This window comes from Tyto alba, unplaced genomic scaffold, assembly GCF_018691265.1.
Source record: "Tyto alba isolate M040663 unplaced genomic scaffold, T.alba_DEE_v4.0 Super-Scaffold_1000006, whole genome shotgun sequence".
NCBI lineage: Eukaryota > Metazoa > Chordata > Aves > Strigiformes > Tytonidae > Tyto > Tyto alba.
The window spans coordinates 8,204,260-8,222,066 of record NW_024881272.1 but is presented as its reverse complement, the minus strand read 5'-3'; the positions used below and the strand labels follow the sequence as shown (position 1 = coordinate 8,222,066).

At 52.6% G+C, this 17,807-nt stretch overlaps 2 protein-coding genes across 12 annotated transcripts in view; one reads left to right on the top strand and one right to left on the bottom strand.

Annotated features, from left to right (window-relative positions):
* PACS2 (phosphofurin acidic cluster sorting protein 2) overlaps window positions 1-4,196 on the bottom strand; it is an 82,786-nt gene extending 78,590 nt beyond the window's left edge. For 10 of the 11 annotated variants that reach the window (XM_042785603.1, XM_042785637.1, XM_042785612.1 and 7 more), the window contains exon 1: window positions 4,011-4,196. In XM_042785603.1, the coding sequence (XP_042641537.1) occupies window positions 4,011-4,138 (128 nt within the window). In that variant the 5' untranslated portion in view covers window positions 4,139-4,196. The remainder of the gene's footprint in view (window positions 1-4,010) is intronic. The other variant, XM_032998646.2, reaches the window with a different exon arrangement.
* A 231-nt stretch (window positions 4,197-4,427) lies between these two features.
* On the top strand, window positions 4,428-13,403 carry SEC22B (SEC22 homolog B, vesicle trafficking protein). Its single transcript, XM_042785139.1, has 5 exons — window positions 4,428-4,667; window positions 4,896-5,005; window positions 10,334-10,494; window positions 10,825-10,971; window positions 11,364-13,403. The coding sequence occupies exons 1-5, from the start codon at window positions 4,593-4,595 to the stop codon at window positions 11,516-11,518; spliced, it is 648 nt and encodes a 215-aa protein (XP_042641073.1). The 5' UTR covers window positions 4,428-4,592; the 3' UTR covers window positions 11,519-13,403.
* Window positions 13,404-17,807: the final 4,404 nt, after the last annotated feature.

Here is a 17,807-nt window from a genome sequence, read left to right as displayed (position 1 = left end):
AACACACTCCACAGTTCAAAGCTTAGGAGGGACTTTTTCAAGTATGTGACACTTAAGGCCTATAACAAAACCTATTCTGAATGGGAGCACTGACCCTCACCCTCTCTTGCTCCAGCAGACTTCCTTCCAAAAAAAACCTTCCCCTCAAGACCACTCTTCCTATAGACAGCCTCCCCATGGTGCTGTCTCCTCATGAGGCTTCTTCAGGATGGGATGGCATCCTGCCATTCACACCCACAGTGTCATCAAGAGATTGGAAAGACAAAAAAAAAAAAAACAAAAAAAACAAACAACAATCCACAGAATAATTTTTACTTTTCAGTGTGAGGAAAATGAGGGAAAAAGTGTTGATTCTCTCAGAGCCATGCAGCGAGAAGATCACTCTTAGTTTTTACAGGTGGAGGAGAGAACTTTAAGTAATGTAATCTTCCTCAAAGGAAAAATATTTCAATGCACAGAAGAAACTGCAGAAAAAGGTAGGCATCTCTCCCTTCTGGTATGTAGTGGTTACGCCCAGATAGTGAGACAGTTTGAGTCACATTTCTGGGATGACTAAAAGAAAGCGCTTGCATTTCAGAAGCACAATGGTCAAAACCCCCAGGAGCTACATGCGCTGAAGAAAGAAATCAGAAAATCATTTCTGCAAATGGCAGAAGAGAAATGGAGACCAGCCGAGGTGCAAAACACCACATAACCTTGTGTTTCTCTCAAAACACACAATTGCAAAACAACACTATGACTCTTCACTATTATTCTTCCTTAAGTTTAGGCATAGCCTTTTCACACAAGGAAACTCCATGGACACACGAAGGCAGCCTTCCAGATTTTACTGACACCCCACCCAAGCTGAACGGGCTTTCAGTAAATCGTCCGCCAAAGAAGAGTGCGTTGAAGAGCAATGCTTTAGAGATCTCCCTCCCACAGTCCAGTTCTCAGCCATCATCTGGGAAGCATACACCACATCCGCATGTGGCCTTCCACCTCAGCACCCACCCACACAACCCGGGGCAGTGCAGGCACAGCCCGCTCCTGGCCCTGCTTACAGCCAGTCCCTCCTGCCCCAGCTTACTGCAGGAGAAACAGTTCAGAAATGAGGTAAGATTTATTGTACCAAAAAGAAAGGGGAAGAAAGAAACACTCCCTCCCCAAACACATGCCCCTCTTCCATGAATCCTCTGACTTTCTGCCAAGTTCAAGCCTCCTCTCAACTAGCAAGGCCCGTCTTGTCAACAGAAACCCAGAGGGGAACTTGTAACTCGTGGAAATCTCAGAAGAGACCAAGGCAGTTCCACAGTACTTGACCACACACCAAGGCTCACTCTCCTCCATATCCTCCTTTCATGTCCTAACAGATGTCTGCTTGAACAACAAGCTCATTTTGAATACTCTTTCCCCCACAGAAGTTTTCATCCCAGTCTCTCTTGCTTTAACATAAAGAATCTTAAACACCGCTGTGCCACAGGAAAAATCATTACAATATGAACTTATAATACCGAGGCAGTAGTGCATCTTAAAGGTTTTCAAATTCCTGCCTTCTCTGACCAAGAGGTTTGTTGCAAAGACTGTAATGAAGTGCAAGGCATGGACCCAATGTAGCATCACAAGACATGATGTTAAATGATTAGAAACAACAGAATTGAGCACCTAGGCTCTGCACCTCCGCTGCTGCTACAGAATTCAGCGTTTGCCCAGCACAAGCAGCACAGCACACACCTCACCGGGCAATCAGACTAACGTTGCTGCAGAAGCTGCAACCTCAGCTGCTCCTGACTTCACTTCAGATTAACAAAAAACACTTGGCACTCACAGCTACAACTGCAGACAAGCCACTCGTTGCACTCTGTATGCAGCCCTTGCACGCTTTCCCAGCTCACGTGGGGCAGTCCACGTCCAGCGGGGATGTGGAAAGACCTGGTCATTTGGTCAGCAGTGGCAGATGCAGCAGCCGGCTGTCCGCTTATCCTTCTGGGATTTAGGAGAAAAGGGGACCCAGGAACAGCAAACAAAGGCTGATGGCAACAACAGAGCTGAAACTAGAGGGACCCACCGCTACACGCAAACTCCCTCATACAAAAGCTCTGTTCCTAGAAGGTCCCAATCACCCCAGTTCCCTCACTGATGCCTCAGGCCCCTGGGCATGCAACATGGGCACTTTCACTAGCTCCTGCTTCACAGCTTGCTTCAGTGACTCCAAAATTTCTCCTTCAAGCCCCAGTTCTGCCCCACCTGCCCAGATACCCACCTGTCATTTGCATCACCCAGATTCCTCCAGGCACCTTGAACACCTGCCTGCAATCTGCTTGCTGCCCACCTACCCAAAGCATTTCAAGCACCCAGAACCCACCCAAAGTGCCAAGTCCTGTGCAGATGCACCCCCATCCCCTACTACTACATCATGGCAGGGCCAGTGTCCTTACACTGCATTTTCTGGTCATCTACAGATTTGCAAACAAGCAAGCTATGTTGTGAGCTTGTTTTCAGATCTGCAAGTATCAGCATAAATGATAATGCAGAACTAAAAGTCCTTGACAGCAACGGACATTTGTTTTTTTTTTTTTATTTCAGTTTAACAGGCACTGTTAACAATGTTGGATGAGATGGAAACCGAATTGCCCTCCTGTAGTCAAGGGTGCAATGGAGAGAACAGTTTTCAAAATGGTATTACAAGAGGGCCTCCACGTCCTCTGTACACCACTAGGGTCGACGCAAACCACGCTGGAACCCAGTGGAAAAACCAAAAGTGCACCAACTGTGCCCCCAGCTCCTCCCATACAGGCAACTCCTTCTGCAGCAAAGGGACTCCTTGAGGAAAGGCACATTTCCCTTGGTGCTAGTTCCCTTCCAAGACCTCCCGCTGCAGAGAGGAAAGGCTGAACAAGACACAAGCAGAGAAAGTTGCTGCCCAACGGATACTTCAAGGTGCTGTCAGCACAGATAAGCTGTTACAAACCAAGATCATCTGCAGCTGCAGGAGGCAGGTTTTCTGCTCCACACTATCTTTCTGCCCATAATGTCAAAGCACTACAACTGTGGACAACGTTTAAGCTAAGATAGCTACTGGTCCCAGGAGCAAGTGGCTAGCCCTGCCAAGACAAGGGCATGGCCATTAAGTCCAACCTGCTATCTGGGTGGCACAGAAGACAGAAGGATTTGGGGGGTTTGTAAAGCTTGCAAAGCTTCACATTCCTGCGAGGTCAGCCTGATGACTCTGTTCCCTTTTCGCTCACTCGTTGCGTCCCCATTTAAAAAAATAAGAGGAGGAATAGAGGCGCTTCAGAGATTCATTTTCGGCATGTTTAAATCCTCAAAGGCGGTCTGTTAAAGCCAGACTTGAAAAAGCGCTAATTTTATAAAAACTAAAAGGGATCCCTCCAATGCGGGCTAAAAAAAGCGCAGGCAGGGATGGCATCCGTGTGTTTATACACACACACCAGAGACGGGAAAAGATTCGAGGCTGAGAGCGAGTGAAAAAACAGCAGAAAAGAAAGTGATGCCCCCACCTGAGGCAACTGACATGGGGGATTTAGCAGGCAAAGCCCCCGTCAGCGGGACACCCCACATGGGATGGTGGGACACAGAGAGTGCAATCTGGTGTGGGGAGCTGGACACCCAAAACCCTCCCACCAACACACACCCCATGCCAGAGATTTTTTTTTTATTTTTTGGCGCGGGGGGGAGGCACTAAAACACTGTGAGGGTGATCTCCCCCCCGACCTGACAGAGAGGGCAGTGCTCCTCCCTCCCTCCCCCTTTTTAGGGTCGGGGGGGTCCTTGCACCCCCCCACCCACCCCAAAAACCACTGAAGGGATAGGGGGAGCCCTACCCATCTCTATGGTAACGGCGAGGGGTGGGACAGCCCGAAGTGGGGAGAAGGGACCCTAAAATTAAGGGAAGGGCAACGAAGCTGAGGGGAAAGAGGGCTTGAGGGAGCAGCCTCCGGGGCCTCCGCGCCCAGCCGTGAGGCCCCGGGGGGCTGCCCGCCTGAGGGGAAGGGTCCGCCCGCCGTTACCTGGGCACGCAGCTCGGGCTGGAACCGTCAATCTCCCAGGTAGCGAAGAGGTTCATGGGCACGGGCCGCCCCAGGGCCCCGGTGCCGCCCGGGAAGCTGAGGCGGCTCCGTTCCGCCGCCGCCGCCATGGCTGCCGGCCTGGCGCGCGCCCACCGGGCCGCCGCCGCCGCCGCCGCCGCCGCCGCCGCCGCCCCGCCCCGGCGGGGGGGGCGTCACGTGCGAGGGGGCGGGGCTCGGCGGGGGGGCGGGGCAAAAAAATCACTGTCTGGGGCTCGGGTGGGCGGGGTCGCATGTGGGCGTGGCTACATGGGGGCGTGGCGTGGCGTTCGGCATGTGGGCGGTGCTTCGGCGCAGGGGGGCGTGTGCGTGCGCGCGGAGGGGGGCGTAGCCAGGGAGGGGAGCGCCCGGTTTCCATCCCCCGCTTGCGGCCCTGAAGCGGCGGCTCCGTGTTCCCGCCCGGGCGGTTTTACCGGGAGTACGGCCGGAAGCGCAACCGTAGGACCGGATGCCGACGGCGGCAGCTTCCGGGCGGCTCCGTGGCAGGGGCGGACGGCGGGAGGGAGGGAGCGAGCGGGCGCGGAGATGGTGCTGCTCACGATGATCGCCCGCGTGGCGGACGGGCTCCCCCTCGCCGCCTCCATGCAGGAGGACGAGCAGGTGTGTGGGGGGGGGATGTGTGTGTGGGGGGGGGGGGCCCCGGTGTGTCGGTGAGGAGCGGGCGGGGGAGGGAAGCGCCGGGCGGGTTTTTCACAAGCGTTTCCCGGGCGGTGGTCAGGGGTGGAGGGCGGCGAGCTGCCCCTGTGCTGCCTCTCCTCCTCCGCGGGCCGAGCCGCCGGCGTTTCCCCGGTGGCCGCCGCCCCCAGCAGCCTGTCCTCCCGCCCTCAGTCAGGCCGCGATCTGCAGCAGTACCAGAGCCAAGCGAAGCAGCTGTTCCGCAAGCTGAACGAGCAGTCCCCCACCAGGTGCACTCTCGAGGCGGGAGCCATGGCTTTCCAGTGAGTACCGGGAGGTGCCGGGGGGTGGGAACGGGCTTCTGCCGCCACGGAAACGAGCGTGGGCACTTCTGGGGCGGGGCGGGGGTTTGTTAGGAACCCGGGAGAGGGTGAGTTACCGAACGGGCTGCCCTGTTAGCCGCAGGGCAGTAGCTGCTCGAAGGGGACAGTGAGTTGTTCCTGCTTGGCACCGCTGTCTGGCACTTGTCTTTCAGACAGGTTCATGGCTCTGCCTTTGCCGAAAACAACGTAGGTTCTGTTCCTTTGAAGGTTTTTCTGTTTGTTTGCACTTTCTGCAGTGCATCTTCCATATCTCTTGTGTCTTCTCTTTTTTGAAAAAGAGATGTCCTTGATGAAAGCAGTCTGGGGCTACCACTGTGAGCTCCTCTCACACAAGGTTTTCCTCTGTGTGTATCCAATGAGAGCAAACCTTTTCGTGCTTTAGCTTCATGTGTTAGAAGCACATGGAGTGTCTCTGACTTTTTTTTTTAATAATTAATTCTTTAATGTCTGACAAACTTTTCTCTCATCTTGTAGATTCAGTCTGATTGTTCCCAAATGTGTTGGGTGTGTTTAATTCATTTCCTAAACTGTTGGGAAACTCTCAACTTAAAGCACTTTTGGCTTTTTTTTTTTTTTTTCACTAATGAGGGAACTTGAATGTAAAATAATGACAATTTACAGAATGCTCAGGTCAGACATCCTTACTCCTTAATCAATAGAAAGGGAACTGGAAAGGCAAGTAAACAGCGGAAGAATTGACAGTCGGCAAAAGGCAGGAGAGCAAGCTTATGTTTGATAAAGCAAATGCTTCTTTACATGGCTTGTAATTACCTAGCAGCATAATGCTTGAGAACTTAATCGAGCCCAAGCTCTTGTCAAGAATCAGCATTATGCTGTTCGCAGCAGTAGTGATGTTAGAAGTCTCTGAGATGGGGTGCCACGTGCGATCAGCGAGGTAGAGCCGCGCGGCTTTGCCAGCGCCGTGCCAGCATTTCCCACACTTGGCGCAGCAGCAGCGGGGACCCTCTGGTCACCGCCTGCCTGGTTACAGCTGGGTCGCTGTCTCTGGGCGCGAGGCAAGGCTGGCTTTAGGTCTCTGCTTCTGTAACAAGGGCCCTTTAGCAAATCTCTTGCCCTGCCCCTTTCTTCAGAGATTCAGCGACATGAAAAGACAGGAACGGGAGTTTTTTGAAAGGCAGTCTTTGACAAAAGCCGTGAAGTTTTGAGGCAACTTTCCTCGTGGTTGGCTTACATATAGTAACTGCGACAAGATTTTTTTTTTTTTTTAATCTTTTTTTCTGTTGACATTTGGTTGCCTTTGATAGGGAGTCATAGCAGTCAGAGGATGCTCTGATTAAAATAGTCCCTCCATCCCTATCTCCTGTCAGGTTTGGGTGTTGTTGCCAGAGTTAACTGCAAAGTGCTGCTGTGCCTCATTTTTCTTCTGGAAGATAAAACTTTCTAGAATTAAAAAACTCTCACATTTTAAATGTTACCACAGCACTGCACGGGTGTAGCTCTGGCAGTGATCCCATGTAGATCCTAGTAAATCCCTTCTTGCTCTGCTTCCATGATGCAAGCAGAGCGATGTCTGGGAAGGCTGTGCCACCTGCAGTGCCCGGGAAGTCAAAGCCTCTTAGCAATGGCAGTAATGTCACCAGTTCTGACAAGGCAGGAGGACTTGGGCAAGCTCGTGTTTTGACAAGTTGGCTGGCTGGCAGATAGGCAGGGAAAGGAGCATTTCTCCCTAGTTAGTCCCTAGGCGAGTTCCACAGGAATTGACAGCAGCTACTGCAGAGAACTCAACTGCTGCCTCTTTTAAGGAGGAACATTAAGGCAGGACCTTTATAGAAAGAATACTTTCAGATCTGAAAACCTCCTGTGATAACAGTGCAGGAAGGGGAAGAAATGGCGAAGTTTGAGATTTAGTCTAAAATAATGCTGACTGGTGACCCTGCTGCTTATTGACCCCGCACACCATTTTTTCTGCAAAATCAAAGCTCTGACTGCTGAGGGCAGCACAAACCAAAGTAGAGCATTTTGTGGTGCGAGCATAGTAAGTGTGGGAGTTGATGTTGAGCGTTTTTAGCTTGATCAATTTGGAGAAGAGCCTAGTCTTACTGAAACAGGAAGCTTAAACTATGACCGCTGAGGTGATTTCTGTCTGACTTCAGCTCCAAAAGCTGTGTCACCCTTTCAGCTACAGCACTCGGTGTACACGGCTTGTGCAGGTGCAGAAACACGTCTGCTGTGCTGTCAGGCAGTTGACCTTTGGCTGGTGAATGGCTGAAGTGGCTCTTACCTGTCGTGTTGAAAACAACCCTTGGCCTTTGCCACTGTTGCCACGATAAGGCCTTTTTCTCTCAAAATGTCCAAGATAATAAGAAACCTGGTGGCTGTGTAGTCAGTGTGCAGCAATCCGGAGTACAGGAGGTAGCAGTGGCAAACGGCGACGCCTGCCCCTTGTGCCCAAACCCTGCCCGAGCAGTCGGCGTGATCGGGTGCGGTGCCGAAGATCGGAAGCACGCACGGAGCGTAAAACCGAGAAGCCCAGCTGTGCAGGAGCTCTGCTCTGAGGTTGAACTGAGGTTGACAATATTGTCTGAACCCAGGACAGCATGAGGCGCAACTCACTGTCTGCGGTGGTGACAGATCAGCTTTAAATCCAACACATCTAATGTCACATCAGGAGAAAAGCAAGTGGGAAATACAGCCGAAGAGCTCCAGGCAGGACCGGCTGCCCTGAGCAGGCGTAACAGAGCCGTACCGACGGGGTGTGTTCCTCAGGCTGCTCTTGTCTGAGGGTGCTGCTCTGGCTCTTGAGAAATGCTGTCAGAATCCCTCTCCGATACAAGTTTTCCTTATTTTAAAAGATCTTTTTGAAGTTTTGCTGTTCACGACAGTGGCTAAATCGGGTTTCGGGTGATGATTTGTAGCAACTCCAAGCTGTCAGGTAGGTCTCCAAGCGTAAGGGAAGAAGAGAGACATGATGTACTGTAGGATTAGTCTTACGCACTGATGCAGTCCAAGCTGTGTGACATAAAGTGGAATAAAAGCATGGGCTTGTGGGGACACACTTGTACAATGGATTATAGTAACTGGAGTTTCTTGCTTCTGGTTGGGGTGTATCAGTTGTTATGTAAAGGCTGGTGGGATTTGCACACAGGCCATATAGAGGCAGGAGAAATGGATACTACTGAGCCCAGAAACAAGTTGAGGATGGTTAATTCAAAGCACTGGACCTGTTGGGGTGTCTGGAAAAACGGTGTGAGGGGGAAGTTGCGTTGCAAGCCTGATGCAGCTATTAACACAATTTTAAGCTGCTTATTTAACTACAGTACCCTCGTGACAGGATCAGTTCTTTAATACACTGTTAATCTTTATGCTAACTAGACCACTACATAATGGTATTATGCAGAAAGTCAAAAGAAGGAACATAAAAGTAGCATTTAAATTCCACCCTGAATTATATAGATAGTTCAGAAGCATATGCAGGGCTAGCTACTGTCTTTGTTCCCTTGGTTTTGGTGGAAATATGGTTGCCTTTATTTTTCTATTGGCTAGGTGAGGAGGAAAATGTAGTTGGGAATGTGTGGCAGCACACAGTTGTAGTGAACCCTAAATAATCTCAAGGCTGGTTCTGTTTTATCCTGTATTTCAGCAGGCTTTTTAGCTGAATTGTAATGAAAGGCTCCTGTTCTCAGTGCTGACAGAGGCAGTGGAGCTCACACTGAAACAGGGTCAGCACTAAACCTCTGTGAACAAATACAAATTAGATGCAATGGGGATGAGGTGGTGGGAGGAGGAGAAGAGGACCTCTCTGTGCATTCAGCTGCGGAACAAAAGAAACGACATTTCACAGCAAGGGCAGCTCCTGTTCCAACGTACATTTTGGAGCTCCAACTGAAGAGCTGGTAGCAGAGTCATCCTTACCCATGGCAAACCTGTAGGGAAAGTCACCAGAATCCATCTAGCACCAATATTTTCCCCCCATCTGCCTTTGAGGTCATGCACATCGATAGCAACACCCCACGAACAGGCAGATGTCGGAGGGAAGGAGATACCCAGCTCTCTAAAATGGAAAGCGAGAGCTGGCAATCACTGGATGGCTTTTTAGCACTCTAAGATCAAATTCTTGTGTGTGTCCTAATCTCAGGGCAGAGTTTCCCATTTGTGGGTCTCGGGTACTTGGCTGTGCTGTGTTGTCTTGAAGCTGTGCTTGGCCACCTTCCCCTCTACTCTGCTGGCAAACTTTCTTGTGCTCCCCTCCTTCCAACTGCAGGAGCGAGGGTGTCCTCCCTTTTTTACTCCAAAATTATACTACTCTTGTTGCTGGTATTTTGTTACACTAATGGTACTCACAGGCCAACTTTTGTTCCAGTGAAGTCAAAGTTCAGGGCTGTTGGCCCAGCTATAGGGTGTGAGGCTACAAGAAAGTTTATTTTAGGTAAAGAAAAAATAATCCATTACTTTGTAGAAAGGTCTACACCTGATCCATACATGGCAAACTGAAAGCTCCTGTAACCAGTTCTCATTGTCTCATAGGAATAAAGGTATGCAGAGTAGTGTTTGATAGGATCGGGCAGGATAGGTAGGGTAGGTTTGATAGCAGCCCTGTAGAGAAGGAGTTGAGGGTATTAGTGGATGAAAAACACTATGAGCCAGCGATGTGCACTCACAGCCCAGAAAACCAACCGTGTTCTGGGCTGCATCAAGAGAAGTGTGGGCAGCACGTCAAGGGAGGGGATTCTCCCCCTCTGCTATGCTCTCCTGAGACCCCCCTGCAGTGCTGTGCCCAGCTCTGGGACCCCCATCAGAAGGACACGGAGCTGCTCGAGTGGGTCCAGAGGAGGCCACGAAGATGCTGGGGGGGCTGGAGCAGCTCCCCTGGGAGGCCGGGCTGAGAGAGTTGGGGGGGTTCAGCCTGGAGAAGAGAAGGCTCTGGGGAGCCCTTCGAGCGGCCTCCCAGGGCTTAAAGGGGGGACAGGAGAGGTGGGGGGGGACTCTTGATCAGGGGCTGTTGGGATTGCATGAGGGGCAACAGTTTTAAGCTCAAGGAGGGTAGATTCAGATTAGACATTAGGAAGCAATTCTTCCCTGTGAGGGTGCTGGGGCCCTGGCCCAGGGTGCCCAGAGCAGCTGTGGCTGCCCCCTCCCTGGCAGGGTTCCAGGCCAGGTTGGACGGGGCTGGGAGCCCCCTGGGCTGGGGGAAGGGGGCACTGCCCGGGGCAGGGGGGTGGAACTAGATGAATGAGCTTTAAGGTTCCTTCCAACCCGAACCATTCTGTGATTCAAAATTGATTAATCCTCTGTCTGCTGTTCTTTTAGCTACATCATTGAGAAAGGAGTGTGTTACCTGGTTCTGTGTGAAGCTGCATTCCCCAAGAAACTGGCCTTTGCGTATCTGGAAGACTTGCATTCAGAGTTTGATGAGCAGCATGGCAAGAAGGTGCCAACGGTCTCCAGGCCCTATTCCTTCATTGAATTTGGTGAGGTCCCTCTCCTTGTGGCTAGTTAGGAAAATTCTTGCTGGGTGGGAGCAGCAACCACAGGATCCTCTCCAGCTTGGCCTACTGAATTAATGTTTCAGCATCTTCTTGGCACTAGAGAAGTGGGTGTTTTAAGCAAGGGAATAGAGAAGTGGTAGGGAAATGGTAAATGTCCTTTGATTCAGATTTCCTGCTTTAAGTCTCTTGGCCTGGCTCCAACAAATATTTGCACGCAGTCTGCTGGCTGTCTCAGCAGTGCTCCCACTCCTTCGGCAGCCGCGCTGCTCTGTGTTAGGTGAGACTCCCTCTGATAACCCCCTCCTGTTCCAGATACCTACATACAGAAAACCAAGAAGCTCTACATTGATAGCCGGGCGAGGAGGAACCTGGGCTCCATCAACACAGAGCTGCAGGATGTGCAGAGGATTATGGTGGCCAACATCGAGGAAGTCTTACAGCGAGGAGAGGCGCTTTCAGGTACAGGGAGTGTCTGGAATTTGGCATATGGTTGCTTGTCCCCTTGGTCAGCTGGGCGGGTAAAGCATACCGGAGGGAAAGGCTTGCTAATCCCTGAGCCTGATATGAGGAAAACAGTGGGCTCCATGGGTGTTTCAGCTGGATCAGTTGCATCCTGAAGCACCTGGCAGGTACTGACTGGTGCTTTTTTTGGGTTGAGACTAGGCTCTCGCGTCTTGGCTGGCTTTCATCCCCGCAGGACAAGCACTAGGGCACTGCAGATAGGCACAGGCCATGCTGCCATGTGAAACTGCTGTGCTTTCAGCTGCTCCAGAGAAACTTGTACAGTTCATGTAACCTTTGGGGAACATCGGTTAACTTTGATTAACTTCTCTCCCCTTTCCCTTTAACAGCTCTTGATTCCAAGGCCAACAACTTGTCCAGTTTGTCCAAGAAGTACCGTCAGGATGCGAAGTACCTGAACATGCGTTCCACTTATGCCAAACTTGCAGCTGTAGCTGTGTTTTTTATCATGCTGATCGTCTATGTGAGATTCTGGTGGCTGTGAGCCAGCTGCAGTCACGGAAGAGGGAAAGCCGGTAGCCTGGCAGGTGTATGTGTGCAGGACACTGTTCACGGGGGATGTGCATTAGAATCCACACAGGACCATCACCCTTAAGGGAGTGTCCTGAAATTGTTAGGTGACACCTGACTACTACACCTCCTAGTGAAGCCTAACAATAGGTGTGAAGGCTTGTTGACTACAGGCTTTTCCTCTGAGGCAGTTTGCACTAGGGTACTGCAGAGTTTGGCCTCCCACAGTTCTGCCCCCCTTCCCTGGGGGCACTCTCTGGGAACAATCGGTGCAGTTTAGCATAATCACCTTGTACTTCCTTCTGTTGAGTAGCTCTAGTGGGAACTGGACTCTAATGAACATTCCTTGTGTTGGCAATGTTTGCTTTTTTAGAATCTGGGTCTGCAGGTTTTTTTTTTTTGTTTTGTTTTGTTTTTTGAAGATGAGACTCCCCTGTTTGAAGGCAAATACTGCACTGTACATATAATAGCTTTCACCTCTGTCAGAATAGCTATTGTTGAGTTTTCTGTGTCTGACATCTTGGCTTGTTACATTTTAAATTGCTTTAGGAAGAAATGGATGTTAAATTATGCCTTAAAATACATTCTGTCTAGTACGAGAAGGGGCAATGAAAGGCTTCTATATTACCAATTCCTACAAAATTAAACTACAGGTTAAGTGTCCACTTCCCCTCTCCTGACAGCTGTGTATGACAGTATGTTTCCATGTGAACAGGGTGTGTAATTCAATGCTGTTGGAGCAGGCACAGCACAAGCTATCAGCACTCTAGTTTTCTGTCTGCAGATTCTCACTGCATTATTTCCTTCCTTTTTATAACTGTGCTTTCCTTCCAAAATGTGTCAAAGCTGCCAGCATTTCATCTCTGGGATGCTTGTTTTCTTCCTCACCCAAAACAACCAAAAAAACAAAACTCTGAATGTTGTTGTGAAGAAAAGTCAGTGTTTCCTTAAAGAACACTTTAACTTTACATGAAGGATTCAAAAGGATGACTTTAAAATAGTGGAATCCTTTGGAAACACCACCTTTTTTTCTTGTGGTCACCCTCTCCCTACCTCACTCGGGAATTTGAAACTGTAGGTGAAGAAAAACACATTATGGGGCAATAGTATATAGCTTCTTTCTTATGGGCCAATCTATAGATTTCCAGTGTAATGTGATTTTTTTTTTTTTTTTTTTATTATTATTTTATTTTTTTTTGGTCCACCTGGGCTAAGAATAACATTTTACCAGTCAGCTTTTTTTTTTTTTTTCCTTAAAAAACAAAAAAGAGAAAGAAACCCCACAGCTCAGGCACTCTCCTGCACTCAAGTGTCTGCTGCTTGGTGGGAAGCGAGCAGTGTCACAGAAGGAAGCTTCAGGACTCCCCAGCACCTTTTACAAGCACATCATCTTGTGTAGTTCTGGAAGTATAAACTGTGACCTGGAAGTGTTTCCTGCTACTGGGTAGGAAACCAGGGAGCTGTTGTCCTGTCTGGGAACAGTACCCAGCTTGGCACCGTGTTGCACTGGCAGGGAAGCAGTTAGCACTTGTCCACCAATAAACCTAGCAAACCTGATCTGCCGCGTAGTCTAAAATCGTCTGGTTTCTGCATGATGCCTCCAAGTGTTACTTTGTAGGTTGCTTTATTATTATCATTATTTTTAATCCTTTTAAGTGGTGTCCCTATCGGGTGAATGTCCCAGTGATGTAGGTCTGTGTAATGTCGGTGCTGAAAGGTGAGCAGACACCGACCGTACGTGGATTGTTGTGGTTGAGGGGAGTGACGTTTCTGCAGCGAAGGGCAGCTGGGTGAGCAGTTGCCTCCTGCAGCCCCAGTGTCAGCAGTGAAATAAACGCTTCTGAAAAATCCCCTCTGCAGCGTGGAGTTTCCTGTGTCTTGTTTCTGTGAGCTCAGAGGATGCTTTCTTTCCTGCTAGGGACACAAGAGAGTAAAGGCTCCATAGCTGAAGCCACCTGGGATAAGGGCTCCTTTCTGGGGGCAGATCTAATTGAGAAAACATGACATTGGCCATTTTCTGACTATACTTTGGTTATATCAGGTGATTCTTTCCTGCTCTGTGCCTGTTGGATGCAGGCAGGCAGCCTCCTCAGCCTGGGCAGAGGCTGGCAGGTGTGCAGGCAGATTGTTACGGGGACAGGTGTGGGGCGATGCTGTTCACCTGGGGCACCCATGAAGCAGAACAAACTGGGAGTGGGGTGGGCATCCCCCCGGCCTGTGTCAGTGTTAACAGGGCACAGTGCTGCAAAGGCTGCTTGCTTAAAGAGGAAGGCAAGGAAAGCTCTCCCGTGGGGCTCCAGGGAGCACTTTGTAAGCAATTCAAATTACAGAGCCCCTTTTCCTGCCTTGCACAGGTCTGAGGCGCTCCTGCTGCTCTGCGCGAGGGAGGTGTAGGCTGGGTTTTGTTTTGCCGGGGGTTGCCCGCCCCTCCTGAGCACCCAGGTGTGAGGTTAGTTGCTTGGGTCCCGCTGCTCAGGGCAGAGGGGAGAAGCCAAGAAACCAAGAGCTTGCTCGATAGGATGCTGCCAGCCCCGGCGTCACGGTGCTTGGAGCTGGCTCTGGCGCCGCTGCCTGCAGGTGGCACTGCCTGCGCGGCGGTGCGGAGCTGTGCCCAGAGCTGGGGGGACCCCCCCTCACCTCGTTGCAATGCCCTGGCCTCCCCAAGGACCCTGCAGCCTCGCTGGGCCTGGGCTGCCTCCCCCGCCAACCCGGGGATCTGCCTGCAAGGGCTCCCAGGCTGTGCCACGCCAGGCCTCATCCTGCCACGCAGCTGGGCTGCTGCGACTGAGCTGGATGGTGACGCTCCCCAGCAGGGCGTTCGCCCAGGTTGCCTGCTGCACAACACCCATCTCCTTTCTGTTTCTGAGCTGCCCTCTCTGCCTCCCGAGGCTCTGGAAGCAGACTTTGCTTGCTGGGTTCCCCCCACCGGGCATCCCCCCCCCGGTTCCTGCGCCTGGTCCCCTCAACCTGGCAGAGGCCGAGGGGGTTTGTCCCACACAGGTGGATGTGGAGCAGAGTGGGAAGCAGGGCGTGGGAGCAGGGCAGAGTCCTGGCACCTCTGCAGCACCTGAGCCCCTGGCACTGGGGGGCTTGGGGGGCAGAGCCAGGCTCTGCCTGGCCCCACGGCATGCCTGTTGTCACTGGGAAACCTTTGTCATGGGGGGGGGGTGGGCAGAGAGGAGCAAGGTGTGAAAAAAAAAGAGGATGGTGCAAGGTGCCCCAGGAGCAGCTCTGCTCATCACGGGAGCACAGAGGTGACAAGCATTGTCACAAGAGTGATTGTTCCAAAAGCTGTCATTTTTGGCTGTGCCTGAGGCTGCCACTGCTCAGCTCAGGTCTGGGCACCTCTGGGTGTCCTTGTGTCCACGGGGCCAGGGGTGCTGGAGGGACCGTGCATGGCCATGCCAACCCTGGCCCACCACAGGGCCGAGCTGGGTGACTTACACTGTCGGGCATGCTGGTGCTGGGTGGCAGGGTTTTTTCCCAGAGCATCTGAAATATGAAACAGTAAGATCAGACAGGCAGAGCTGGTTCCTGGACGCTGCCAAACCTGCCATGGGTGGGGCACAGCACTGTGGAGAGGAAGAGTGCGGTGGGATGGCGAAGGCTGGCAAGGGTGCTCTGGCCACCGTGTCAAATATAAACCAGGTCTCACCTGGCACAGGCTGCGGCCACACTCTGAGCCGTTCACCAGTCCCGGGAGCAGCAGGGTTTTGGTTTCTGTGTGTACTCGGGCACCAGCTGCTTCCTCTGCTTTGAACCAGCTCCTCACACTCACAAACCCCTCTTTCAGGTGAGTTTTCAGAAAAGCCCACTTTCAGCATCTTTCCCTCTGGGGCTCCAGGGGAGTTTGACCCCGGGTGGTTTCTGGCAGCTGCTTTGCCATGGATGAACATCCCAGTGACGCAGGGGGCTGTGCCGGCATCCCTGCAGCAGGGCAAGCACCAGCCCGGGGTACCTGACCCCAAATAACCGCCTGGGCAGCAATGGCCAGGGCAGCAGGGCTCAGAGCTCAGCCTTCAAGCACCCCAGTCCTTGTCCTCCCTCCCTCGGGGGCTGCTGGGGGGCCACAGCAGCTCTGTCCCTCTGGGACGCTCTCGGTCCCACCGGGGCCCAGGGAGGGGTGCCCCACAGAGCCAAGCTGGGGGGCTCGGGAGGTCACCTTCCCCCCCCCTTCTCCTCCCGCTTTGCTTTGCTGTGTTGCTGCCACGGTGACCTTTCGGAAGGGAGTAAATCGATTTTCTGCTGCCCCCAAAATGAAGGTTTTTCAGATGGCCGGGTGCTGGGTTTGGCAGCTGGCCACGGGCAGCTGACTGCCAGGACCAGCCCTCCCACACAGGCCTGAGTCAGCGCCACGTCCCCTCCCAGCGCACCCCCAAACCGTCCTGTCCCCTCTGCCCCAGGTGATGCAGCTGGGCTGGTCCCCAGCCCCGAGCACTCAGTAAGCCCCAGGGCAGGGTGCGGGGCACCCGCCCAGCCCCTGGCAGCCTCCTCGCTCTGTCCCTGTTGGCAGCCCAGACCTGAGCCCTTTGGGGGTCCCTGGGGGTCCAGTTGCTCCCGAGCCCCTGCAGCCAGCACAGAGGAGAGGTGGGATGTGACCTCTCCACCATAGATGCTCTGCCTGTGCTTCCTGGACAGCCTCCCACCCAGCTGCCCACACACTTCCCTGGCTCTACTTCCTCTGTGGACCTCTCCTCCACAGCCCATCCACCCTTATCCCCTGGCGAGGGCACTATCTGAGTCCCCTGCGGGCACAGGGGTGCCCTGGGGTTTGCTGAGGCCGTGCCCACAGCACTGAGCCTCTCAGCATCTCACATGGCTGCTCCCCGCTGGCTGCAGCCGTGCCTGAGCTCACAAACCCACTGGAGCGGATAAAGCAGAAGTTAGGGACTCCCCACTCCCCGTGCCCACGCCAGTGGGGCTGCCAGACCTCTGCCATGGGGCTTCCTCTGGGCTGACGGCTGCATGGAGGAGCCCAGTGTGGTTTTGAATCATGGCTCAGAAACCCCTCTGCGGCTGAGCCCCGGCACTCTGCAGAGAGATGATTAGAGAGATGATAAACCTGTTTCCTTTGTCATTGCTTTTTTTTTTTTTTTTTTTTTTTTTTTTTTCATTTTCCTTCCCCCAGCACCCCACCAGCAGCACCCTGGCCCTGGGGGTGCTCCACGGAGGCAGGAAAGGACCCAGGCAGCCCCTGGCTCAGCACGGGCTCGGAGCAGGATGCACAGAGCAGCACGAGGCTCCCGCACGGTGCCAGGAGGGATGGAACAGCATGGCCTGGGACTGAGACCAGGCTCTGGGTCCCACAGGAGCAGGAGGAAGCCTCTGTTCTGCTTTCCCATGTCCCTACCTGCGTGGGGACCCCAGGTGATGGGGGCCGTGCCTGGGTGGCCAAAACACAGCGAGAGGTGGCCGGAGAGGTGGCTTGCATGGGCCGTGCATGCACTGGGGGAGCTGTGGGGTGCTTGCCTGCTGCAAATCACCGCTGTAGCTCCCCAGCAGCTGCTGATCAAGAGGGAGAGCTGCAGGCTCCCATCTACACAGCCAGGCCCGGGTACAGACCCGAAAAAGGCAGCCAAAGGACAGATTTGAGCAGCTGCCCCTTCCTTGAGCCGCGGCTGTATCACTGTGCCAGCCGTGATTACAGCCCCGGCTGCTACCTGGAGGATGACCACCAATCTGTGAATTCTTGCTCCATCGCATGCCCAGAATCAGGAGCATTTCAGGAGCTGATGTACGGCCACTCTGTACATCAGACCAACTTTGGTAAAAGCTATGCTGCTCCATCTGCAATATAAATACTCCAGGGGCTGCTGAGAGTGAGGGCAGCGGTGGGGAAGTGGGGAGTACAAATTCCCCGGGCGATTAAGCAGGACGGCAGAGGCGACTCAGGGCGCCCGGCGCATTCCTGCAGGGCTTGATGCAGGAATGCCTTTGCACTTCTCTGTTTCTTTTTAAGAGGAGACTTGCTGGCAGGTAAGGTAATCACGGCGTAAGCCAGGTCATGTGAATGTTAAGAGTTAGCAGATGAGCCACAGGACAAGTGATTTGCAGCACAAGCACAAAGCTGCCAGCCCTGAGGATTTTGTTGGAAGCCTCTCTGCCTCCTGTTTTTCTTAAACCTCTTGGTTGATGACGTCCTGTAACTATGAAATACCCTCATTCCATTTTAATGGGTTTCCAGCTCTCCTGTTCACAAAAGAGAAAGCTGGGATAGATGACTGAAGCTTGTCTTAAGGACCCCAGACCAGGGGCAGGTAAAA